Source organism: Gordionus sp. m RMFG-2023, chromosome 5, assembly GCF_954871325.1.
Source record: "Gordionus sp. m RMFG-2023 chromosome 5, tfGorSpeb1-WG-v2, whole genome shotgun sequence".
Taxonomy (NCBI): Eukaryota; Metazoa; Nematomorpha; class Gordioida; order Chordodea; family Parachordodidae; genus Gordionus; species Gordionus sp. m RMFG-2023.
Window position 1 is genome coordinate 21388752 of NC_088779.1, and position 27968 is coordinate 21416719.

Here is a 27968-nt window from a genome sequence, read left to right on the forward strand (position 1 = left end):
ATCTAAAGTTTTTTTAGAAGAGATAATATACAAGAGAAATTTTTTTTACGATTAATGTCAAATAATTTATAATATTGATTTGATAATAAAGGATCACATAAGTTATACAAAGCGATAAGAAAATGACCGAATGCTAACTTTCATCCTTTTTTTTAAAAAATGCGAACAAATTACAAAGTTATAATAATATTTCTAAATAACATAATAAATATAAACGGAGAAGAAAAATATAAAAAAAATATCACAAATAACCATTTAAATTTTTTTTTACTGAATAATTAGAATTTAAGGAACGCCGAAATCTATTAATCCACGTCAAAATATCGAAAGCGAGATGTTTATAAGAATGAATCCATTAGGTAGATTGCGAATTTGTTATAAAATATTAATTTTGGAAATTAGGTTTAGTCAGCACTTTTTCAAAGAATAATAACTTTCCAGTGACAAAAGCGGTTTATAGTATCCGAAAACCGGGCAATTGTAAATGCAGTTACATTTTTCATAATTAATGTAGTTTAAATAACGTCTCTAAATTTCAGGATTTCTGTCAAAAATATAAATATAAAATTTTTTTTGAAAAAAGTTGGTTTTTTAAATAAAAAAATAAGGATTAATTTTAAATTACTTTAGACATTATAAATTTTTCTGATACACGTTTTTATGTCATTTAGGAAAACCCGGGTTTTTAAAATACTTTCCTCAAGATTTATATAAATTACCTTTTTTTGATTGCCAATTATTCGTATTTTATTATGTTCTGGATACTTTGAATATATCAATTAAAAATTATTATATTTTTGAATTAAAACGATGAAATGAATTTTTCAAAGAGTTTTATAACTAATTATTACAAAAAAATTAATAAATATATGTTAAACATTTATTTATATAAAAAATTACCGATTAATTTATAGACGATCTCATAATTATGAAAATAATAAAATGAATTATTCTAATAAGGATAAGTACAATATATATAACCAATTATTAAATGCCCCCAGACCCTGACAGGTCGAACCACAGTAGTTCTTCCAACTCTTCGGCCGATAGTCACTATCGACCAATTTCCCAGGTTCCCGCCATTGGGATTTGTCTCCGAGGCCTTTTCGAGGGAGGTTTCCACCACGACTTTCATTCAGCCATCCTTTCAAACAGAATTATATGACAACAATTTTTTCGCTGTCCAACCGTCAACACCCATCTATTTCATTTTCTAAATAAATGTCATTTTACCCGAATCTTTGGGCTTCATCCCTCAAACTATTATATTTTTCTTTTCCTCTATAAATAAGCTTGTTCAAAATATTTAAAAGATCTCTTTTTGGATGAAAGGAAAATTAAGTAAGTTAAATTATTTTTGTAAATTTATAACAAAATTTTTTCTTCGTTATGCGAATTAAACTATAGTTGACCTCCACAAACTATGTATGGAGTTCATAGATGCTTGTATGGGGAGAATATTACTATTTGATTGAGCATTTTTCGAGGTTGAATGGATGAAGAAGGCTGAAGGATGTTGTTTTCCCTTTTCCCAAACGATACTGCCCCCAAGGCCAGTTGGAATCAGAATACTACCAGCCCGAGAAGTGATAGCCAATCATAGGGATGCGAGGAGTTGCTCATGCCTAGCTACCCAGGATTGCTGTCGCAAAGGAGCGTTCGGAAGTTACATATACTATTCGAGGGATCACCTGTAAATTCAGTGCCCTCCTAGACTTTGAGACGGATGAGGAGCCGAAGCAGAACCAGGAGCGAAGTTTGATCGAGGATAATTTTTTATCCCTTGACAAGGTTAGGGACACATTTTCCTACAGTCAAGATCGGTTGACGTGGTGAAATCCTCCCGGCCGTGGAAACAAATCTCAATGGGGGGGGGGATGTGTGAAATCCGCCAATAGTGGATCCATCGCCGAAGAGTTGGAACTACTAGGGATATACTTGTCGGGGTCTGAGGTAGTGGAGGCATGTAATAATCGGTTAAATATATCAGAGGCCTGCAGGCCCTGCCCGTATTTAAAATTTTTTAAATATACCCAGGCCAGGCTGGGCCTAAAAAAATATTTTTTAAACATATCCGGGCCAGGCCTAAAATTTTTTTTAAAAATATATCCAGGCTGGGCCTAAGATTGTTAAACATATCCGGGCCGGGCCTTAATATTTTTTATAAAAATTTTTACATTATGAGTTAATGGTTATAAGATTATATTATATTATAGATATGATTAATATAATATTGGGTGATGGTTAACACTACCTAACACCCACTAATCGATCTAATTATTAATTTCCTGCAAATTTATTCAAAGTATTAATATATTTTTTATAATTCATATCTAAATTTTTACAACATATTTTACCAAAACATCAAATAAAGGAATATCTTAAATAAGCCCCAATATTCAAGTATTATTAATATATTTTTTTATAACTCATATCTAAATTTTTAGAATATATTTTACCAAAACAATCAAATAAAGGAATATCACTTCTTGAAGTTTGTAATACCTTTCAAAGCGAAAAAGGAGAAATATATTTGATTTTACATAATATAAAACATTTTTTAATTGAAAAATTTGTTTTACACAAGTATCATTTTATTTCTCTTTTTCTCTGTCCCAAATTCAAGCAATTACGTATGTTGTCAGGGACAGATCGCAAGATGACGGAAAACTATATAAAAGATTATATTAAATTACAAGAGGCTCAGGAAGTAAATGAAATACCATCGACCAGTCAAATTACGCTGTTGTTAAACAAACTGAATCGTTTTATGACAAATGGGGCGATGGTAATTCTGGTAATATGTCAATACCCGATGATGAATATTATAATTACATAAATAAAAAAATAGATGAAACATTTAAGGTGGATAATTTGTTAGAGTGGTGGGCGGCTCATCAAAGCGAATTTCCAATTTTAGCAAAATTGGCAAAACGGGTATTGGCAATTCCTGCTTCAAGTGCAAGCTGTGAGCGGAATTTTTCCACTACTGGGAGAATTCTTGAAGAAAGAAGAAGTAATCTTCAACCTGAAAAGGTAGGTATGCTTCTCTATCTTCATGATAATTTGTGAATTTTTAATATCTTTCTTGAGTATAGCGTTTCGTCAATCATGCTGGTTTTTTACTTTGCAAACTGTCAAATATTTATTGCATTTATTATATTTTACCTTGAGTCATGAAAGTTTTTAATCCAACATTTTTCATTATTTTTTTTTACAATATTATAAAAAATTTATATTATAAAATAAATTATATTAATATTGTGCAATCAGATTATATTTTCAAAATACTATTTATTATACATGCATTATTTTAAATAGCGATTTATTTTTATTTTATAAATTAAATAGTAAATTAAATACAATATATTATATTCTCAAAATATTTTCCATTTTTATAAATTAAATATTAGTTTTATTTTTTTTAAATGAAATATAAAATATAGTATATGCTCAAAATATTATTACTATTTTTATGAATATTAGTTTTATTTTTATAAATGCAATATAAAATATAGTATATGCTCAAAATATCCATTTTTATAAATAACAGTTTTATAATTTTTATAAATTCAATATAATATTCTCAAAATATTAGCTTTTACATGTATTTTTTAAATAATAAGCGATAATACTCACTGAAAAATATGGTAAAATACCTCAGGTGAATTTTTGTATTTACCAGGTCGAATATAATTTTAAAAAATTTCGAGCCGGGCCTGAAATTTTTAAATCCGGTACGGGCCGGGTGGTAAAAATTTTTTTTTAAAAATATCCGGGCTGGGCCTTAAATTTTTAAATACGGGCTGGGCCGTAAAAAATTTTTTTAAAAAATTTAAAACAGGGCCGGGCCATGCAAATGGTACCTCTGCAGGTCTCTGAAATATATAATGTACTTATCCTCATTTCTTTTTGCGCTAAAAAATTAATGGGTATATTTATTTATTTTTTTTCGTAAAAAAATATCAATGTATTTTGTTTTAATATTATCGATATTGATCTGTTATTTTTTTTATAATAAATGTTTATCATATTTATTAATTTTTTTGTAATAATTAGAGGTTATAAAACACTTTGAAAAATAATTAAATTCATTTCGTTGTTTTAATTGAAAAATAAAATATTTTTTATAAGAAAGATTGGCAATCATAAAAAGGTAATTTATATAAATCTTGAGTAAAATATTTTAAAACCTGTGTTATCCTGAAAGACATAAAAAAGAGCAGAAAATTTGCTCCGGAAACTTATTTTTTCTTATAAAGGAAGAAATGAATTTTATTATTTTTCAAAGAGTTTTATAACTTCTAATTATTATAAAAAAATAAATTATTAATGACATTGATAAAAAATAATAATAAATATGATAAACATTTATTTATATAAAAATAACATATTAATATCGATAATATTTAAAACAAATACATTGATATTTTTTTACGAGAAAAAAAAAGAATATACCGATTAATTTTTTAATTTATTGGGGAAAAAAAAGAATATATAGACGATCTCATAATTAAGTAAAAAATAAAATGGATAGGATTGTATAATATGTATATATAACCAATTATTAGAGATATATTTTTAAAATTTTAGGCAAATTATTAATTTATATACTTGGGCATTATTTAAGATAAATGGGTTTAATAATAATTGGTAAATGTTTTAAATTTTTGACAAATTATCAATCACTTTTTTGGCAGAATCTATACAATTATTTTTACAATACCTAGGTGAACTGCATATGCTACAGGTAAAAAGTAGTTATTTACTCTATTAACTAAACTTTGATTTACTTTCATAATATATACGCCATTAAAATTAAATTCTATTCAAAACAATCAAATTAAAATAGTTATATTGCAAGGTGGTGTATTTTATTAAAAAAATTTTTTTTTTGTTTTAAATTATTTCTCTATTAAGGTTAGGCTAGGTAGGCCTAAAGTTTAAAAGGGAGCCAGATATGGGGTAGACTATAATTTAAAAAATGGGATGTTTTTGTGATTTCTAACCGATTTAACTGACTATAATAACAATTATTACTTTTGGTAAGTAATTTCGAACGTCTAACGTTTTTAAATATAATTATATTACATTTCCTTATCCTAATTATTTTGAATATAATCACATTCAAACTATCTATTATAGATTAAATGAAACATAATTACTAATTTATATGACTTTATTAATAAATATATTCATTAACTCTATTTTGGCTTGTTTATATTATAAAAGAAATGAAATATTTATATTTAAAAAAATTAAATGAGGATCTTATAAGTTTATTAATAATGATAACTTTAAAATAAAAACTGGCTAGACAATAAATATTATAAATACTGAAAACATTATTCTTTTGATAATAAAAATACTGCCCGTTTTAATTAATTTAATGCCCCAAAAAATCACTTTAAAATATAAACCTTACTGTTACTAATTTGAGAAGCGGGGAGATTGTAATTTGTGACGTTCGATGTTGTAATGGGATTAGGGTTTAAATTATTACCCTTTGTCTGGTTGGAAGTATGAGGATTTTGCGGGTTAAGAACAGAGCTCGTATTAGTGGTATTTGAATTGGGTGATGGGTTGGATATTTTTTTATCTAAACAAAGATGTAAAATTACGTTCAGTATAAACTTAGTTAGATAGGGCTAAATAAATATTTGTTTAAATATTTATAAAATTTTCTATCAAAAGTTGCTTATTTTTTTGTATACATATTAGATCCTGTGTGGACCATTATGAGTCCACTCAAACCGAACTTAGCATCAGTCAGAGGATTAATTATTTTATTTTCCTAATGCTCAAAAAATATATATTTCAAGAAAAATGGGAATTTTTGTTTATTTCTTACTGTTTATTTGAAAAATAATACTTTTCCCTAGATTCAATTTCCTATAACTTCACCTTTTTGAGTTCGGACTTAGATTAGAAAATTGAATCGGGCTGGACCTGGAAAAATAGGTGTCTTATACAGAGCTCTACTTAAAACATGGCTATTTATAAATTTTTATATGTTAAAAAAATTAACAACTATAATAAATTTCTTTTATAAATATGACCTACCAACGTTTGTGACATTAGTTGGATTTATAGTGGAAGAATTTATGTTGGTTGCATGGGGGTCATTAGGATTTAAAGGTGTAAGAGGATGATGTGCGGATGGATTACGAACGTTTCGGGCATTATGATGGTCGGTATCTATGCTTAAGGCCTCCAACTTCTGCCAAGTTTCTTCGCGTTCCTTTTCCTTCTGCTTTTCTCTTAAGCAAATATATATCAAGGGGGGATACAAATTTATTGAAAAAGGGAAAAAATGAAATAACAAATTTTCTTAAAAGATAATTACACAAAGCGACCTACCTATCAAGTATTTATGAAATATTGCATAATATCCTTAATAAAAGTTTCAATATTTCCAACATTTATGAAAAGAATAAACTCAAAAAATTGTGAAATTTAAAGTATATATATTTTTATGCTTGCATTAATGAAAAATAATATGTAAAAATATACGCGTTACCTTTTATTGCTAAAAGTTATTGGTAAAAAATTAAAGATATATATTTTTTTATTTTTCTTTTCCCATTCACTTTTTTTACCTATAATTAGCAATAAAAGGTTTATACACATTATCATTAATCCGAACCATAGGCATATCCATGAATTTGCTAGGAGGGGGGACACTATTAGGCGGGTTTTCCCCCCATAAATTTTATTGTAAATATTTAGGTCTTATATTGGATTTTTATAAAAATAATTTTGGATTATCATTTTTTTAAAAAATTTTGAAATGTTTTTTTCCTAAAAATTTTGAATGAGTGCCGTCGTTTAAAAATGTATTAACTTTTACTAATTTTTATCTCAAATTTTTTTTTATAGTGATATGTTGTATTATATAAGGAGAGGGGAAGGTGGAGAGTGTAGGGGTGGGGGAGAATTTTTATATAAGCTTGAAATGATATTTACACAAGAACAGGCAAATTTTCAATGGGGGGATTTCACTCCCCTTGGTTACGCGTCTGATACGAACCTGGGGTATCCTGAAACTTTAAAGTCAAATTTAATAATTCAGAGTTTTTTTCTTCAATAAAAATGAATATAGAACATTCATATACTTGTTCCGCTCATTCTTGTAATTGGTAGTTAGTGTATCAAAGAGGGTGCTATTCATATCCATAAAATTTTTGAGCACATTGAAAACCATGCCAACTATATTTTGGTTCCAGTGCTCCTTGGAGATACGATACAGGCTGGGGAACATAATGGGCATAATGGTTTGATTGTTTTCCTCGATCAGACTCAGGATGTAGTCATCGTTCCACATCATGAGGGCTCGTTCAGCTACCTAAATAGTAATCAGATTATTTTAAAAAAATCATTTAGGTTTGATATATATTTTAGCTATGAGCATCATCGGACCAAATTTTTCAAGCCTGACCCCAAATATTATTTAAAAGAAATTTGTACAGCCCACCCATATTTCGACCCGAAATTAAATTATTTATTATGCACAGTCTAAATTTCTTTTAATATAGAAATTAATTTTTATATATAGTATATTATTTCAAATCCGACCCAGCTCATATTATTCTTAAAAATATTAGCCCTGACTGCCCAAACCAATTTTTTAAAAAAAAATAAGCTTTGGCCTATTTTAGCAAATCTCAAATATATTTTATATAATTAAAAAATACGTAATAGGCTTTACATTTGTAAAATTAGTTATCAGCTTTACAATTTAAAAAATTAATTATCAGCTTTATAATTTTAAAATTCTTTAATAAATGATTTATTAGCAACATTATTAAAAATGTTCAAACTGTGAACAATAGTTTTTTTTAAAAAATTGTGATCTTGAATATCATAAATCTTATAATTTAACAATGATTCTGTTATTAAGCTTCCTGGCTATTATAGAATTTTTAATAAATTTAAACTTGAAAATGCGGACTGGCTATACATTTGGCTATTTGTTTGAATAAGGGAACTTCAATTTTGGGAAATTGCACTGGTTCTATTACGCCAAGGATTTCTTCCAATTCGCCCAAAAACATTACCTTATTTTCGGATGTTAATTACAAAAATTAAAATTATATAAACTATAATATTTTACAAACATTTTTATTTTCCTATAAAATTTTTACTTATAGAAATTTCTCCATTTAATGATATTTCTTTAAAAAAATTAAATTGACATGCTACACTATGAGATTCATTATGATAATTTTCACCTTAACCAGGGATGGTACTTTATAATAGCGTAAATGATTATTTTATCCTTTTATATTTTACAGAAACTTTTATTTTACCACTATATCATTAATAAAACAATCAAACCTCCTTTTGGCTAGATGTTTTTGGCCAATATTTAAGCAATCCTTTAACTACCTATAATGAAATAAAAGTAAAATTGGAATTAATAAAAAGCAAAATAATTTCTTAAACGTATTATTTTTATAATTTAGATTACCGTTTCTGTCAAAGTTGGATCCTTTTCGAGAAACTGAACAACACAATAAGCTACCTAAATTTATATTCAATAATATATTTGCAATTAGTTAAATGATTTTAAAAGGATCCCTTTTATAACATATTTTTTTTGGCAATTGACTTGATATTAAATTATAATTAACAATAAGAATGGTTTATGTCAAAAATAATAAGAGGTATGATTAAAAAAAAATTTACTTTCAAGAATATATGAATTTATTTATGTATGAATTAACTTGAGGGTGAAACATAGCCAGTGGTCTAGTCTTATGTAAAGGAATAAGAATTTTGCTCAAAAATTGTTTGTGTTCGGTTTTTAAGGGTTGGGCAAATCCATTGATGATACTATAAAAAAAATTATATAAATCCAGATAATAATAAATTAATAATACAACATTAACTATTCACTTGTTAGTTATTTTATATAATCTATTGTAGGACAAGAACTAGAATTTTTTTCACCAATTTAAATATTGCAACCCTACTTTGAACTTATCATTTAATAAGTCCTAGAAGAGAAGTAGTGTTGTAAAATCGTTTGCTGAAAAAATTTTAAGCTTTGAGGCGAACTTAATTTTTTCCGTTTTCCTCATAACTGACCTATTTTCTAGGCTAAAAAATCGCCTTTGCCATTTTATACAATAGATATTCAAAACCGGATTATAGAGCGATTTTGCAAGACTAAATTCCAGACTTAGATAAATCTCATTTAATAAAAATATTAATATATCATATTAGGATAATCAAACGCTATACCTGCCTAAAATTTCTAAGAGCTCGGATATCCCATTGAATTTCTCCGTTTCATATATAAACCTATAAAAATATTAAGAAGTAAATAAAAACGTGGCCTGAATTTGCAATAAAAATTATTTCCCCAGCCCAGTTTGAGTTTTAATTTTTTTAAAATCCTTTATGGCCAAACCAGGCCCGGGTCTCAAAGGATTGATCATTTATATAGAATTCAAATTTAAAAACCAAATAAATTGATTTCAAAACCATAACTCTTCGGAATTTTTTAAAAGGGTATATTTTTGCTATTCATATTTTAATATTGTTTGAACACAGAAAAAACTAAAAATTTATTTATACTTAAAGTTGAATTTTGAGAAATACATTTTTTAAAAAAATCTTAATTTTAAGCATAAGTATAAGTTAAATATAATAAATATACACAAGACCAATCCTTAAAGAGCTTTATAACTTTAGATTAATGTTCGGTCCAATAATGGCATATAATACATAAATTGATGATTCATTCATTTAAATTGTATTAATAAAAATCTTCTGGTGACACGCCATTTTAGTCTCCCGTATAAACAATTTACATTAGAATTTTATAAATAAAAATATTAATGGGGAACCAAAATGACGTGTCACCAGCTGATTTGTATTGAACAACGCCTCAAAATGCATTTTAATAAATTAATCATCAGTCTCGTTAAACGTTATAAGACATTAGTCCAATCTTTGATTTTGTTAAAATATCAAGTAGTTTTGGTAAGAAATTGGAAAAGAAAAAACTTTCAAGTGACCAGAGATTATTTTAAATTTAAGGGAAAAAACATTAGGTGAGGTAGGGGTGAATCCCTGTTTGATTTAATATCAAATATAGTGATTAAATCAATAAAGCGATAATTTTTATTCTTCGTCAAACTATGTCAAATCAATTGCACACTTATTTTCTGATAAAGGGAATAGAAATTATGATGTATAATAAAAAAAAAATTGAAACTAATAAAATGTTATACGATTCGAGACCTAAGAAATATGTTGTTAATCTGTTTGCGAATGAAGGCTCGCAGTCCTAAAAATTTCCCGTATATCCGGTGCAGGACTGTTTTTAGGCAGTCTCTTTCTCTAGGATCTTCGCTGTCGAACAAATCCATAAGCTAACAAAAAAAATTTATTTGATTAAAAAATATAAATACCAATAAATCGATCGTTTAAAAGATTTATAGTTGTAAATGAAAGCAACCCCTAATTTTTACATTTTCAATATGGAACCCAGAACGAAATTTCGAGTACTGTAGTAGAATCAAACCTTACACGACGTTTGGGAAAACATCCAAATTACATTTTTTTAATATAAAATAAAATTTAGAAACTTATAAATTGGTTAATCTATTTACAACCCATCAAGCTATAATCACAAAAAAAATTATTTTTTAATAATTAAATTAACATTTTGTTATATTAACTTTATAAATATTATATTTCTACAAAAAAATAGTTATTACTTAAATTATTGGTTTTTCAAAAAATAATTCTTTTTCAAAATTCAAATAAAAAAAATTATCGTATAAAATTATTATTATCAAATATCATCAATATTTAAAGGAATATAAAAAAATATTAAAATTATTTTTGTGAAAATGTAAAACGTTTCATTATCTAACCTTCATAACAAATTTTTGGTCGATATATTTTTTGCCGATCGTGGGTTGAAAGTCCGGAGATTCGAGAAATCGAAGGAAAAAATCGTAAACCAACTAATGGGGATGAATGATATAAAAAGGTGATTTTTTAAATGCTTTTTATATTCAAGATAGTGTTGTTAAATGGCTCAATTGACGATTTTTAAAAATGGCTAACTCAATATTTTAGACAAAAAAATATTTCCAGAGCCCGAGATCTCGCTAAAATGTGTCCAAACATTTGTGCCATATATGAGCAAAAACTCGAGCTTGCGTAAAATTTTTCTGGATAAAATATTGAGTTAAATCAAGGCTAAATCAGTCTTAACGCCCCAGTCACCATGGACTAGAATTGTCAAAAAAATATTCTCACGTGTCTAGAAGGATTTTAGCTAAAAAAAATATATTATCCAAGTTTCGAGATTTTACTAAAAATGCGCTAAACCTTTCTGCCATCTTTAAGTGAAATTTTGAGAATTAGGTAATATTTTTTAAATAAAATCTTGATTTCGTTTTTAAAAATAGATTAAATCGGGGTTTTTAACAACATAGTCAAGTATATCAAAATATACAAGAACCCTCTGTGATGGTACAATAAGATAACCGTTTAAAGCTCCCTTATTCCACAATAATTTGAAGAAAATTGAGGTTTTAGAAGACTTCTTAGAAGAAAAATATTTCATTATTTTTTATATTCAATTTAATAGGTATCAAATATTTAAGGAAAAAGATCGGACCGAAAAATAATCCGGTCCCGCTATCCTAGTCCAACAAGGACCACTGACCTTCAAAATAATCATACCCACTGAAGCCTACCACCAAATCAAGATTTCATTATTTCAAATTTAAAAATACATATCAATATAGTTTAATGAAGATTGCGATCGACAGTTGAGAATAATCGCAAATAATTTTAAAAAACTAATAATCAAATAATTAGTGCGACGTATAAACTGAGGTCTTAAATCTATAATTCGAATAAATTCAAGCAATTAGCATGTAACGATTAAGAAATCTATCAAAAATTTTACTTGAATGTGTGGCCATGAGGCTTCCTGGGCAGGGTCGTCCTCGTCCGGATCGTAATCTTGATTCTCGGTAGGTGGTAAAGTGCGAAAGATATTAACTTCAATCTAGAGATAGTAATTTGTTTTTATTATTATTTTTAAAAAATGTTTATAAAAATTATCTAAAACTTTATTCAATCAATATTCTATAGTAAAGCGCGAAATATGTAATGTTTACATTATACAGCCCTGCTATCATTTAGCAAAGAATAATAATCAGAATGGGCGGAGGAAGGGGGAATACCGCTAATACTTGTATCTAAAATATAACAGGATTTTATGAGCAGCTGCGAGGTTCATATAAAGATAAATTACGTGCTCTGAACCTGAGGTGAAATTGAATAATGTTAGTGTAAAGTTTTAAAATTTATAACGAATGGCTTTGACAAATTAAAGAAGTTGATGGGCGGAATGATTTTTGTTGAATTATTAGAAGAATTAGAGAATACAATTCAAAAAATAATAGCCATGTGAAAAACAATATAAATTTTAATGTGCAAATAACTTGCTTACTAGATTAACCCCCTAAACGCTTTCTATAATTAATAATAAATATAACATTTTTGGCATCAGATTTTACCCTTATTTTAAATTAAGATGGTTTGATTCTTTGAAAGTTATTTTGAGTAAAGTTAAATTAAAAAAATTTCCTATGTCTAATAATTTTACGATATTGATTCAAATATTTCATATATTAAACATTATTTACTATTCTTTAAAATAAATATTTGGGCATTATTTGAATAAATGAAAACTAACTATTTTGATTAGAGATCTGAAAATTGAAATTTTTGTTCGTGGTAATTATATCAGGGGGATTTATCTCCAGCACTTTAATAACGGACCGAGCAAAAATTTAAGGGCAAATTGTGTATAAAAAATCCTCGGACGCGGCCAAATAATTTATACATAAAATATAAGCTATTGTATTTTTGCTAATATTTTGATTGATAAATTTGAAAATAAATTATAATAAGTTAATTTCGCTGTATTTGATAGATGTCTAACTAAAATACTAAATCTGCAAATAATATAAATTCTAGTGCTGAAAATATTTCTTAAAAAATCGATAGCATTCAGCGTTCATTGACAAAAATCGAACGCACTCGCTTTCAAGGTTCCACTTCAAAGAAAGAACGCGTACATGTTCGTTCAAAACTTTATGGAATAATTATTTTTATTTAAAATTCATTTAATATTAAATAAATATCTTAAATTTTCTAACATAATATAATAGTCACGTTTAACATTAATTTTATTTTGTATATAACTTCTATTTCATTAAATATAATAATAAGATACAAAACTATAAATTTAATAAAATGATGGACATTAAGAGATTTTAAGAGTAAAATATTGTTTACTTTTACTATGAAAATTTTATCCATGTTTGTTAAGGATAAGTCCAATACCTGTTTCAAAAGTTTAAAAAAAACGGAAGCCTAATGATAAAGTTTTTAAAATTTCCCAAATATGTTTTGGCTATATTTAAATTTTTCTATTAAAGGCTCGTGTTTTTTAGTAAAGTTTTAGAAATTTATGACGTTTTAGACGCAACCTAAAAAAATTTTAATTCCAATAGCTCTTAAAACTTGGAATTTAAAAAAATAGATTTGGGAGCTAAAAATTTTTTTGAGTTTTATGCCCAATCTTTTTGAAATCCTTTTATCAATAATATACCCTTTTTCCTCATTTTTCAAGTTTATCGATGTAGATCATAAAATGATCCTATGATCGAAAAAAAGGTAAAATAAAAAATTAATCAACAAAATATTTTTCAAAATTTTCATAGCAAAATTATTATTATTTTTTACAAAAGTATTTTAATTATAAATATAATTTCATAAAAATTGTCACGAACATTAAATCGAAAGTTAAAACGAGTATAATTATTATAAACCAATTAAAAATAAATCGATTTTTATAAAAGGTATATAATATATAAGTCGTAGAGGTTTGATGAATGCTGCATACTTCATTGATCTGCGTTTTTTTAGCAATATTTAGGCTATGTCCTAGTTCGACTCAATCTTGATACTTATTGCTGTTTAGCCTAACAGCTTTTAAACTGACACTTTTTGGTTTATTTTAACAGTTTACTGGCATTGTTTTCCTCTCTCTATCTTTTTAGACTGTTTAGTCGAAGCTATAAAGCCGGTCAAACAGCCAGCCATTCGGAAATGAAATAAGCCTAACCAGGACACAGCATTAAACCTTAAAATAATAAAGCAAATCCTTTTAAATTTCGAAGACTTGATATGGCCGAAATTGTATTCAAGTATATAGAGTAACCTAAAATCAGATGATTTCGCTATAAACTTTTGAGTTTTTTTCAAAATTTAGAGTAATTCAAAAGGTCATTGCAAAATTGTTTGCAAATTATAATGCATATTCCAAATTAGGCCTTTATAAAATTAAAAGGGGGTGAGAGGAAGAGTCTATCAAGTTTTAAAGATAGATCAATCTACTACAACATATATGACAATATGTAGTAGAATAGATAAATATTCAACAAAAATAATGATATTGTTTAAAAAAAATTAAATTTTTCATTTAGCTAGGGAGAATGAAGAGTGGTATAATGAGTAACTTGTTGTATTGAGAGGAATTTGGAACGGTTTAAGTTGGCGATATACTCAAAAAATAATATGCCTTTTATTCAACGTAGTGAGTAAAAAAAATTTTTTTTTTGAATGACGAAGTGCAAAATTCTCAAAAAATGGTGAGGTGCAAATGTTTAGCAAAATTAGGTCGAGAAAGAGAAGAAATTGCTTAAAATCATAAGATTAATTCAAAGAAAATGGAAAGGCTAAGAGACATACCTTATGGGGTTTCAATTAAAGATGGTTACGATATCGCCTTCACAAAAGAAGACAAATTTGCAAATTCAATTTTAAAAATATACGTAAGAAGTCCTTTTACATCTCGCTTTTTTGTAATTCTATCTATTCTTTCTATTTTTATAGTAATAGGGCACCCAAATTGTGCGATTTTGATGGTGTGTTGAATCGCAAATAATGAATTTTAAATAATATTGTTCAGATTGGAGCGATGCTAATGTTACGACAAATTTTATATTTATAAAATAGCAAATAAAGTTATTTAAATTTTCAATATAGCCTCCATTTAAAGAAGGCTATGTTCGTTTTTTAAAATAAATATTTCTAGAATTACACTATATTTGTAAAGTTTCAAGAGGGTTCTTTAAGCAAATGTTCTATTCAATTTAGACTTAACTATATCTGGATTTCGGTATGAATGAACATTAGCTGACACTTTTCCGGATACCTCATCTAGGTTTTTTCTAAATTCGAGTAACCTGAGACCTACCACCCTCTTCATGATTTTAAAATGACCGCATCTCAAACCCTTATTTTTTTAGATTAGCCAATTAGTGGCTGGTCCTACTAGATCGTAAATAATTTCTCGACAAAATATTAACTTTAGATATCTTATTGTCTTATTTGCATTTCTAATGTTATCCGTCATTGCATATTAATATATTTTAAATTATTTTTGAAATAAATCTATTTTTGTTTTTTTTATCCTTTTAAACTTGCCAATTTATATACAGGCGTCTTTATTATTATGTAAATAACATGTTATATTTTATATTATTGTAGAAACTTTAATTAATTCAGTCCAATAAGCTTGTAATATCGATTCCGATTCTCAATAAAGGATTCAATTACAAAAACCCAGAATATATGAGCAACGCAAGTTATATTTAAAAATGTGATTACGTGAAATTTTAGGCCATTTCGATGCAGATTTTCGAAAATGCTACTAGGAATTATCTTGGGGGGGGGTCCCTACAAAAACTTAGGGAGCTTGGCATCCAGACCCACCGTTAACGGCCTTTGGTCGCGTTTATCTTAATCATTTTTCTTTCTATATTTACTTCTTCCTCCATAAAATTTGTAGCAATATTATTGTTCACTTCAATTAAAATAGCATAAATTTGACATTTAATAATTTTAATTATAGATCAATAATTCTAATTATTATGTTTTTTTAAAACTATTTTAGGTAAATATAATATAACTAATAAAAAAATAGGTAAAAGATGATTTCCCTCTGTTTTAGGCTTTTAGGAATATATATATATATATTGTATTCTTTACTAAGACAAATATAAATAGACACCTATAATTATTTTTTTAAAGGCTTGAGCAATGAATTATATTTAAATGAGTTGTTATTTTATTTATAATTTAAAGTTGATCAATGAATGGGGTTGGTTTATTCTAAATAAGAAATCAATTTATTAATGAAATAAGATGGATTAATACAAATATTATTGGCTTTAATTATAAATGATATATTACATTAATAATTAATATTATAAATTAAGAATATATTATTTTATTCTAAGCAAACCAGTATGAGGTTAGAAGTGATATGTAATAAAATATAAATCTTATGTTAGCTTGTTAAATTTTTTTTATATAAAATTTACGTTTATTTTTTGGAAAAAGCGCACATTTAGTTAAGACTTAAAAATTAATATAATATATTGGTGATAAAAACTGTTGACAAAGAGTTCGTAATAAAAAAGTAAAATATTTTTCAGATATATCTAAATATATATCAGGGACCTACAGGCACGGCCTGGCTAACGGGCCGCATTTTAATTTTCTAAAATATACCTGGGCCGGGCTTGTTTTTTAAAAAATACCAGAGCCATGCCGTATAATTTAAACCTAAGGGCCAAACAGGGCCTGAAAATATAAAACAGGATGGGCCGAGAAAAATTTTTGAAAATAAAAATGGCCAGGCCGTGAAAATGGTACCTTTGCAGGTCTATAACGAATTTAAAAACAACATGAAAAAAAAATTAATGATTATAAAAATATAACACACATATATAAATTTAAAACAAACAACTGGATAAAAATTAAATTATGTATTATAATAATTTGTTATTTTTTGAAAAATTATTTCGGAATTAAAAAGTGAAAAAAGGAAATATATTATTTCATTTAAAACTGGAATTGAAAAATCAAGAACATTAAAGATAATTTTTATAAAGTTGAAATAATTAAAGTGAAATTAATTTCTATTAATTCTTTTGGTCTATTAATACATAGTTTTAATATTTTTATGTAATTTTAAAATTAAAAAAATATAATTTAATAATATTCAATCCGCAAGTTGGCATTAATTGTTTTAAAACTTATTTAAATATATAAAATTATTATATCATAAATATCATTCTAAAATCTAAAGGCTTAATAAAACAATATCTACATATAAAGGTTTAAGTATAAAATAAGTCCATTTGCCAGTGAAGCAAATTGATGTTATTGAATAGTACCAAGTAAACATTTAATTACGATTTTTTTAATTATTATTTGATCCTGATATATATAAAATCATAATAAATTTTTATACAAATTTATATATTTATTAGAATCATGTCTATATTAATATTTCGGAAACAATAAAAAAATATTCATTTTACATCTTGTTACGGAAAATGATATATAAACGTTGAACGTTATTAATTTTTTATCTGTAAAATCCTAAATGATAGTATATATAATGAGACAAATTAAGGAAAAGATAGTACATCAGCGCAACAACCAAATTTGCAATATGCTATTTAATGAATTGCATAAAAATAATAGAGGTATTGCAAACATATTATACTAATCAAAATTATATTGCACAAATGACATTCTATATCAAAATAAATTATTTACTCACTTAAAAATGAAATATCATGAGGTATTTTTATGCTATATGTAAACATCTTTTTTAATCATTTACAAACATATTTTGGATAAAATTTTTATTATTATGCTATGGTATTTATTATAAATATTGAAAGTGACATTATTATATTGGGGATATTGTAATTAAACTATGTAATGTAATAAAATAATGAAATAAATAAAATTGATTGTTTCACATTATTAAATTTTTTTCTTTTAAATTAATGTGATTATTTTATCATTTCCTCAAGTCTACTAAAAATAAGGAGCATAGTATCGTTTTTCTTTTTTTCAAACATATTTTTAATTTCTTTTCTTCAGATTTTTATGGTATTTGGCCGCTGACCAGGTCACCTACGGTCAATTGACTGAATTTGACCAGCCAATTGAACAACTTGCTAACCCTGATATCTATTTAAATTTAAAAACTTGTTTATATCATAAGAAAATGAATTTCAACTCAATTAATAGAGAATATAAAAAATTTATTTTACCTAAGTTACTAAGCTTTTTTTATTAACTTAAAATGATATTTACGAGAACTTGCAAATTAGAGACTGGAAACACCCTTGGTTATGCGTCTCCTACAAAATTCCTGATATTTCAGTTTTTAAAATTGGTATAAAGGAAAATAAGCAACGTATTTCTATTATATTGCGTATTAATAAAATATTATTACCTACACTCAAACCTGTGCGCCGCCGCTAAAATATGCCGCTACCTATGATTTTTGAACATGCCTATACCGCCGCCAAAAAGTGTCGGCGCTGACACTCCGCCGCCGATGGAAAAATTCGGCGGCGTGATACAAATTATTTATTATTAATGAATAAATAATATAAAATACATTTTAAAATGAGATTTTATTTGTTGCTATAACTTTTGAAATGCGATAGACTGAAAAATTATGTTACCTTTACATTTCACGAAGTAGATAATAGTTTTAATAACGCATTTTATACATTGGCTACGTATCATGCCACTCAAAAATATACCGCCGAAACTAATTTTTCCGAGATAAATAAAGTTGAAAATGAACAATTTGGAGTCAAAGAGAATTCAAATGTTTATGGATGAAGGACCCAATATAAAGAAAAGTGTTTGTTCAGGAGAATATGACAATCATTTATGTTTAATGCATGGATTACATAGTGACAGTAAGTAGATGGAATAAAAAATCTCATTAAAAAGTGAGAGAAATTATAGTTACTTTACGATCAAAACAACGAATTTTGAAGAATAATTGATATCGAATAAGAAATGCTCTTAATCGATATCATTTACATCGGATATTTTAAATTTGGATGATAATGATCCTTATTAGTGGCCCCTATACTTTAGCAGATTTCCCTCTGAAAAGTACGAAAAATGGCTAATTATATTTTGACATCCATAAATTTCAAAAATGATTTTTATTGCATCAATCTTTAATATATAATATAAATAAAATAAAAATATATACTTTAAATATATTATTTTTAAAACAGTGATCTGCAAAGGTACCCTTTTTTCGGCCAGGCACGAGTTTTATATTTTCAGGCCCGGCCCGGTTATTTAAAATGTACTATATTTATTTTTGATTTTTATAGCTAATAATTGCGATTTTAAATATTTGGTTTTAAAATATACGGGGCAGGGGTATTTTTTTAAATTTCAGGCTTGGCCCAAGTATATTTAAAAAATATGGGTAGGGCTTAGGGCCGGGCCTGCATGTTTGTTTTAAATTAATAAACATATATAAGGTGCCTATAAATTTTTATAGAAATTGAAAATAGGATGAAAGGTGTTTGATTTGACATAGAATGACTTTAGTGAACTAATTCGGAAGGTGAAAAAAGTGGCGTTATTTTTTTCAACTGGGCTATTAAGGGTTATATAAGATTATTTTATTTTTACTATAGGCTTGGAAGAAATGCAAAATTTTTCCGAATATCCAAAAACAATTTTTTTTTTTATTTCCATCAATTTTAAAATATCTAAATAGTATAGTTTAAAAATCCCAAGCCTCAAAAATAATAACCCGAGTGATATTTTTAAAACCGTTTAGGAAAAATCTAACGAGAGATTATTTAAGCATTGATTTGATTTGATTTTTATATTTTCGATTTTTCTTTAAAATTAATTACAAAATATAGCCAAATAATACCCTAATTTTATAAAAAAAAATCAGCCCTGGGGTAGGGATAGCTGTGAAAATCAATATTTTCGTTACGTTAGGTCTCTAATTTAAATAATACAATTATAATCTGGGGTTTTTTTTAAATTAAGATGACTTTGATACAAAACTAAAAATAATAACTTCATTTTCTAATTAAAATAGCATTATTAACTATTAAACTTTAAACAGAATATCAGTCAGCATGAATCCTATCAATTTATGATTTGAAATTTAAAGCAAATTTTTATATAATTCCATATAATATACCTTTTTTTGTAATATTTTTAATTATATTATTTCTTGCAAGTTACCATATAACCTTGAATAGCAGATTCGTTTTTTATATAAAGTTCATTTATAATTTATGACAAATTGAATTGAGTAATATTTATAAATTATAATAATAGATGATATTGAACCAGGTAAAAATGAATTTATCGAAAGTAAAACTAATTGGCGGACTTAGCAAATAGAGAAAATTAACAGGCCGTCCGATTTGAGAATATTCACTTTTGTGCGAATTTTGTCTACACATATAATACCTATTTTTCAAAATGGGTCTGAAACCCCCGTCAAAATTTCTGTTTAAAAAATATTTAAAAAACAATTATTTCAAATTTGAACCCCGAAAAGGGTCTACAATTCTAATTAATCTCAAGCCCATTCTAGAATATCGTGTCTTTTCCAATTGGTGCCAATTAGCCCCCAACAGTCTACCATATTCCATAGCCTTATAAAACGCTTCACGTATAATCCAACTCTATTTATATTAAGTACGAATGAGCTTAAGATATTTAAGTTATTAAAAATTCTAACGGTGTCTTAAAGGAAAAATTCTCGTTCGAAAAAAAAAGATACAAAGTAACAAAAAAATGCGCATAAAATGATATTTACAAATGAGACCTCTTTTTATTTAAAAAAATCGATAAAATCATTTTTAAAAAAAATGTTTCTAATTTTTTAAAAATACTACCAATATTTTTTTTAAAAAATTATTTTCTTGGTGGATAAAAAAGATTGACTTCCTTTTCTCCATTTTTTTGAAATTATACTAATCGTTTTTTCGACACTAGAAAAAAAGAGGGAAAAATAAAAATATAAGCTATTGAAATTGTTTTGAAATATATTTAGCGGAATGGAGATAAAAATAAAAATGTCGGTAAAACCTTGGACCGTATTTAAATGGCATTGATCCTCAAACCATATCATATAATATAAATCATTTTTTAAAACTGCCCATCTAACCATATTTGGATGGAAAAGACAGTCCATAGAATTCAATTTAATCTAAAATGCCTAAATGTTGAGATTATACTTAATATCTTACGTAAAATCAAAAAAAATTGGAGAACTTTGAAATCTAGAATTCTGTTATGAATATAAAAGTTTCATGTAAAAAAAATGATTCTTCACCTACGCCAAAATCCCTTTACCAAATAAGATAAATACTTCTTTTTGAAGTTAAATTTAAATCTTGCACATTCAAATTATTAAATTTTACCATGCGTATGACTTCCTGGTAGACGGGCTCGGACAAGATACCTCTACTGTTAGTGACGTAATCGATGAGTTCATTGAGGCAGGCCCGCTTGACCTCTTTACTTTTCAGGTCGGACATTGGATCCATGAAATCAAATATCACGCAGCATTGCTGTAGCTTCTTCACGAAAAGGTCTTGGTGCTCAGTCTGAGGAGTGTCTAAAAAGGGTGCAAAATACAAATCAATTTAGCGATTTTTTTAAATAAATCCATAATTTAAATAGATTTGGTGATCTTTTAAATTATTGATTTAAATCAATTTTATTTTTACTATTATTTTTTATATGTATATTTCAACAAATAAAATATATAAGATTTATCATTTAAAATATTTATTAAGAAAACTATTTTAATTTAAGAGTTGATTAAAGATTAAATTATTTCTTTATTATCGCCAACAAAAGTTCTATTTTAGGTGCTCCTCAACTCAAGATTCTAGACTGCAAAAAATATATTTATTAATTTTTGATAATTCTGTATTTGGAACCAAATGTCCAGATATTAAATATACATATACATTGTAGTATATAGATCAATTGTATATATAGGAACCAAATGTCGAAATATCATATATCGGAATGTATAAATTAATTGAATAAAAAAATATAAAAACTACCAAGAGTGCAATATATTTTTCAAAAAAAATATATAATAAAATTAAATACTACCAATCAAATTGCCGAAATAAAATGTTTGACAGTATAGTTTTTTAATTATAGTAAAACTAAAAAAGTTGTAAATTTATAAAATCTACAACAGACATTATTTAATATATAAGGCGAAAACAGTATCTTTTACTAAACCTTTACGATTCAGTATTTAATTAATACCAGATATGACAATAATTGTTAGAAGCAAACTAATATGCCTGATGATTGCAATACATTTAATGATTTCAAAGAAATTAGCATTAAAAAGATCCTTTTATTAAGGCTGATATTTATAATTAGTAAAATATTTTTGCTGGGTTTCTTCACATGCATAGATACTATATGTTAGTATCTTATAATCTAGGCTCAACCTCTTAATAGAGTATAATATATAATATTTGTTCTGTTACATTTACTTCCAAATTAAGTTAGATGTACATTAATAAGTTAAAATAGTTACTAAATCAACTAAAATATTCCATATCTTCAATAAGTTTTATGCACTGTCCATAACTACGCTTGTAACTCGTGTAATTAAAATTTCCTTTATATTTTATGAGGGATATCTTTTCAAATTGTAAATTTTTTTTATATTCGTAAAATGTTTAAAATTTACTTCTTCAAATATTTAAATAAAAATATGTCCTCTTTTATATGAATAAAGTAAAGATAAATAAGTTGCTATAAAAAAATTATTTAAAAATCCCTATGTTTAAAACTTTTATTATAAAATATCGGATTGGGCCAGATATTTCGTGTTTTTATCGGATCCAACTTTTCAAAACCGATCATAAATTATTTTTTTATAATTAATTTCATAATAATAAATTAATAAAAGGTATTTGTTGTGAAAAATCGGATTATTTTAAAAGAAAAATATTGTTATATTATTTACAACAAGAAAAGTATTGTTATATTATTTACAACAAGAAAAGTATTTTAAGTTATCTAGCGTTCATATATTTAACTAATGTTGTTAAACGGCTCGTTTCGCCAATTAAAAAAATGGCTAAATTAAGATATTATCCAAAACCTAATCTTTGTGATTTTACCCGCGAAGATAGAAAAGTTTGGACATCTATTGGCAAAATTTTGAGGCATGGGTAACTATATTTTGTCTAAAATCTTGATTTAGCCGTTTTTACAAATCGGCTAAATCAAGGCGTTTAACAACACTGCATTTAACCATAAACATTGCTCATATCTTTTAAATGTGATTATTAACCTTTAGAGAATAAAAAACAAATTTAATATTTTTATGACATTCGTTCAAGGATAGATGGTAAATAAAAATCAATATAATCAGATCGGGTTGTAACATTGGGAAATATCGGGTAGGTGAAAAATTTGTGAATCGACACAGCCCTAATAATTATAAAGTTAATTTTTGGCATTATAATAGATTAGAGCCACTACAAAGCCGGCCCGCTTAGCCCGCGTAAATAAAAACAATAAAATGTAACCCCAGCCCGTAACCCGAAAAATCTTATAAAATTCCTTCTTATTCTCCCTTGCCTGATTGAATATCATATTATAAAATGAATTTTAATATTTAAACAAAGTTTAAGATATATAAGGGGGTGAGAAATTTTTACTACTTATTTCCATCTTATTATAATGAATAGATTAACAATATTAAATTTATAAGAGAAAAGAAATATTTTGCATTTCGATAATCTTTTTAAAAAAAATTCTGGGGCCGCAAAGGGCCAGGTCTAGATCTAAAAAAATTGTCATGTAGCCGCAGTCGGGTCCTAGGTGAAAAATTTGCATAGTCTTTATTAGAGGTAATTATTATTAATTTAGGAAAGAATAATCAGCATTATCAATCGAATAAAAGGTGTAAAAAAGTGATAAGCATAAAAATTTCTCAAGATTTGTTAGTATTTACAATTTAGTTATAGCTTAGATAAGAGGTTTAAAAATTGGTTTATGGAGTTTATTTAGTCCTCCTTATTTGATATTCTATTTTACTGTAAAATAAATAATATGAATAATAATCGTAAATCATTAAAAAGTTTTTATAAAAGTAGTATAAAATTGATAAATTTAAAATGTCATGTTTTTATGATAATAATTTGAAAATTAATGACAAAGCTGATATTTAGTGCATTCGGAAAAAAGGTTCATTTTAAAATCCATAAACAAAAAAATAACATGGAAGAATTTGTTTTAAATTAAAATCTAAAAAAACAGGGGATTTATGTATATGACTTAAAATGGGAAATAAATTTTTTCTTTGATAAACTCGAAATTTCGTTATCAAACATTGTAATTAATTTGTAATAAAGGAACACACAAATAGAGAAAATCGAAGAAAACTAGTTTTAATTGAGATTTTGAGCAGCGAATTAATTAAGTTTATTTTCATCCATATCTTATGATAATGCGATCACATAACTATTCTCCAATCAATGGGGGTGGGGAGGCTCGGAGTAGAGAGAGAGAGAGGTAAATCAGAAATAGAGATAGCTAACACTGATACTGGGTAGATACCAAGGCAAGGTAACGATCTGAAACTAGTCGCCAAATCGATTGTGACCAGCCCATCGAATCGAATACCTGTCATCCCTTGCAATGCATGCGGACGGCAACCCACCATAAATCCATTAACAACCTTCTCCTAGCTGCCCTCAAAAAGTTAATATCCCATACACCTTTGAACCAGTGGAACTTTCAAATGAAAACGGTATATGCCCGAGTGGTATATCACTCATCATTGGACTAACAGTCTCCCGTTGACCTAGGACTACACTTGTGTCGATTTTGTAGCAAGTCTAACCTTTCTCTTTCTACTTAATTTCATTAAAACCATAGGAAAAAAATGACAAAGATTACATGAGAGCCCAAAGATAGATTCTGCCTTCGCCAGCAAATTTCTCTCGAAATCTGCCAGTCCAATTGCATTCACTACTCTCTAGGATTATGCACCTTTTTTTAAAGTTTTTCTATACAAATTTCTATATATATATTTTATATAATTATTAATATTCTTATTTGCTTTTATTTTGATATCGTTCATATTTGTATTTAATTTTTTAAATTGAAATCGCTTTTTTAAAATAAAAAATTTATTATTTATGTACGTTTTAAGAAAAATAAGCCTAGCCTGATATTTTTGAAAATTTGTCATGTTATAATTTATTAATGATTAATGTAATCATAATATGAATTAATTTTTAAAAAATAATTAAGCAATTTTTTCTGACATTAAAGGAGTAAAGGGAATACAAAATAAATCAAATTTTCAAAGAGTGCAGCAATATCGGATATTTAAACTTAATGTGAATCTTTTTCAAACTTTTAAAATTTTAAATCTAACTTAATGATCATTTATACTTTACGTTTATGGGTTCGAAATGATACTTTACGAGGTAAAATACTATTTTATTGCCGAACGTGGATTTCTTAAAATAATTATTTCATAAATATATAATTTGTCAGGGACTAGGTTAATTAAATTTGGAGACGGGAGTCATTAAGTTATTTAAAAATAAAAGTCCAGTCTAGATAATAAAATTTAAATCGTAAAAATTGATATTTATAATTGACTTTTTTCGCGATTCAAGATCAGATGATGTTTCAAGAACAAAAGCGTTAGATCTTTTTTATCAAAAATTATTTTTCTAATCATAGATTGCTAAAACTAAATATTTATTTGTACGTTATGTAGTACAAATAAAAAACATGATTCATTGAATAATCATCTTATTATACTACCATTCATAAAAAATAAATTTAAAAACAGTATTTGATTATATCTTAAGGAAATTAATATGATTGTGAATCATATCAGCTGTTAGAGAAAGGCATAGCATTCCTACCAAAAAAACGACTAATAAAAAGTACCCAAATCCATAATATAGTTGAATAAATTTTAAGGATTAGATTTCACAATATAAAGTTTAATTTAATCTTTTATTAAATATTTAATAATTAATTCCCACAGCTAATAAATTTTGTATATTAATTTATTTTTGATCGTCTTGCATATTTATAATTTGGAAAAAACAAAAGAAAAGAAATAAATATTTAAATTTTAATGCCAAAATTAAATGAGGAACTTAAAATTAAAAAATAAATGATAGGGAAATTGTTATTGAAATTTAATTTTATATATAAATATTATTGAATGGAATTAAAGATGGACCAGATATTAAATCCAGGTACCAGACCTGCAATGAATATTAATAAGAATTAAGATCCAGAAATTATGAAAACGATTCTTTAAACCAGTTCCTATACATTTTTATTTTCAATTTGGATAATTATAATATATTTGTATAAAATCAAATTGTCTGTTTTTTAAAAAAATATTTCTTGATTAATTTACTTGTTTAAAATAAAGAACTATATTGCTAATTCTCATTTTATTATCATAATTACATAGACCTCTTTCCAACATTCTCTAAGAATCCATACTCTAAAAATTGAAGTTATAAATGGCAATCATCAAGGTTATAGCAGTAACATTAGAAATGTGAATTTTTGTTTAAAAAAGTATAAGTTACTAACTATAAGTATTATTTGTAAATATTTGGCATATTTATATTTTTGATGATCACTATCATTTATTAAATTATAAATGAGTGTAAATCAATTTAATATAGTTATTGTCTGAGATGTATTGTTTGATATTGACATGCAGGAATTTATTAATATCAATAACATGATATTAACTGATTGGTAATCGAATTTATTTAAATTTTTTGATTTATTTTGTGCTATCATCTTTTCTTATTAGGATAACACAAAAAAAAGGCTAAATAAAATTTTACAATCCTTTTTCAGAAGAAAAAATTTGAATCTCTGCCAAATATTGTTAATGTTAGCTACTTCAGTGATATCTGCACAATTAATCAGTGCATCTGGGAACATTTATAGTTCATTCAGAAAAATCTTTGCTGGTAATATTCATTTTAAATTTCATGTTCAGATAAATATTTTTTAAATATAATATAGTATCACACTACAAAGCTTTGTGTATTTATATAAATGTTTTTTGCATATATGTGATTATTTATAAGTTTTCTAACACCATCTAAAATCTTGAATCAATATATTTTTATCATTGAAATATATAGGACCATTCCCATAAATGTATTTGAATAATCAAATGTTATGGAAAAAAAGATTATGGTATACTCATAGAATATATATTAATAAGAAACACTTCTGACTAATTTGACTGGATTAAATCTTCAGTTTTAAACAACAAACAAGCCCATGTTAAAATAATTCTGTTTTTTAAAACTTAAAATAAGTCCATAGCTAGTATCAGTATAAATAAAAGATAAATAACTAGTCATAGTCAATCAATACTTTCTTGTGATTTTTTTAATCATAATATTTTAATAAATCATAGTAAGAGTTCATTATTAAAAACTATAGGATCTCACATCAAAAGATGAGGAGGCTTGCATGAGCCTGTGCAACATTTAATTGAACTATTATTGGAGTTCTCATAACAATAGGAAATAATTATGATATTTTTATAACCGACTAAATTGATTATAAAATATGGGACATATTTTAACTATAATATGAAAATAATAAATAAGATTAACATACTTTGTATATAATTTAAAATATGAGGTACAAGTATTAAAATTATAATAGATTACCTTTAAATAAAGGTAAAGGCTTAAGTTCCGTTAATGAATTTAAATTATATCTTGATGAAGATTGAGACTTTTTTTGTTTTCGTTTAGCCTTTTTGAAAGGGTCAATTTTATCAAGGAATGGTGGTGCTTTATCAGGACCCCCGCCACCAGGGGTTAGAGTTGACATTAATCTTTCAATTGTAGGATGATGTATTTATTCATTTATTATATGCCATGTGTCAGCGATGTTAAATTAGAGAATTCAAAGCTAGTGTATGGGATCAGCCATTTAAAAAATTTTTAAATCGACTTATTTTACTAAAACAT

General features: G+C 26.0%; 1 protein-coding gene across 2 annotated transcripts; it reads right to left on the reverse strand.

Moving 5' to 3' along the window:
- Window positions 1-51: 51 nt before the first annotated feature.
- LOC135930058 (serine/threonine-protein phosphatase 2A 56 kDa regulatory subunit epsilon isoform-like) lies at window positions 52-27968 on the reverse strand. 2 transcript variants are annotated; one of them, XM_065466840.1, is made up of 14 exons: window positions 27663-27968; window positions 21351-21547; window positions 11939-12040; window positions 10890-10982; window positions 10252-10382; window positions 9247-9306; window positions 8727-8835; window positions 8471-8524; window positions 8338-8388; window positions 7938-8057; window positions 7116-7345; window positions 6064-6260; window positions 5426-5599; window positions 52-544 (listed from the first exon to the last, which is right to left on the reverse strand). In XM_065466840.1, exons 1-14 carry the CDS (start codon window positions 27826-27828, stop codon window positions 516-518), a joined length of 1713 nt encoding a protein of 570 aa, XP_065322912.1. In that variant the 5' UTR covers window positions 27829-27968; the 3' UTR covers window positions 52-515. The 2 variants fall into 2 exon arrangements, with proteins under 2 accessions (XP_065322912.1, XP_065322913.1); XM_065466841.1 differs by having other exon boundaries at window positions 53-544; window positions 5421-5599.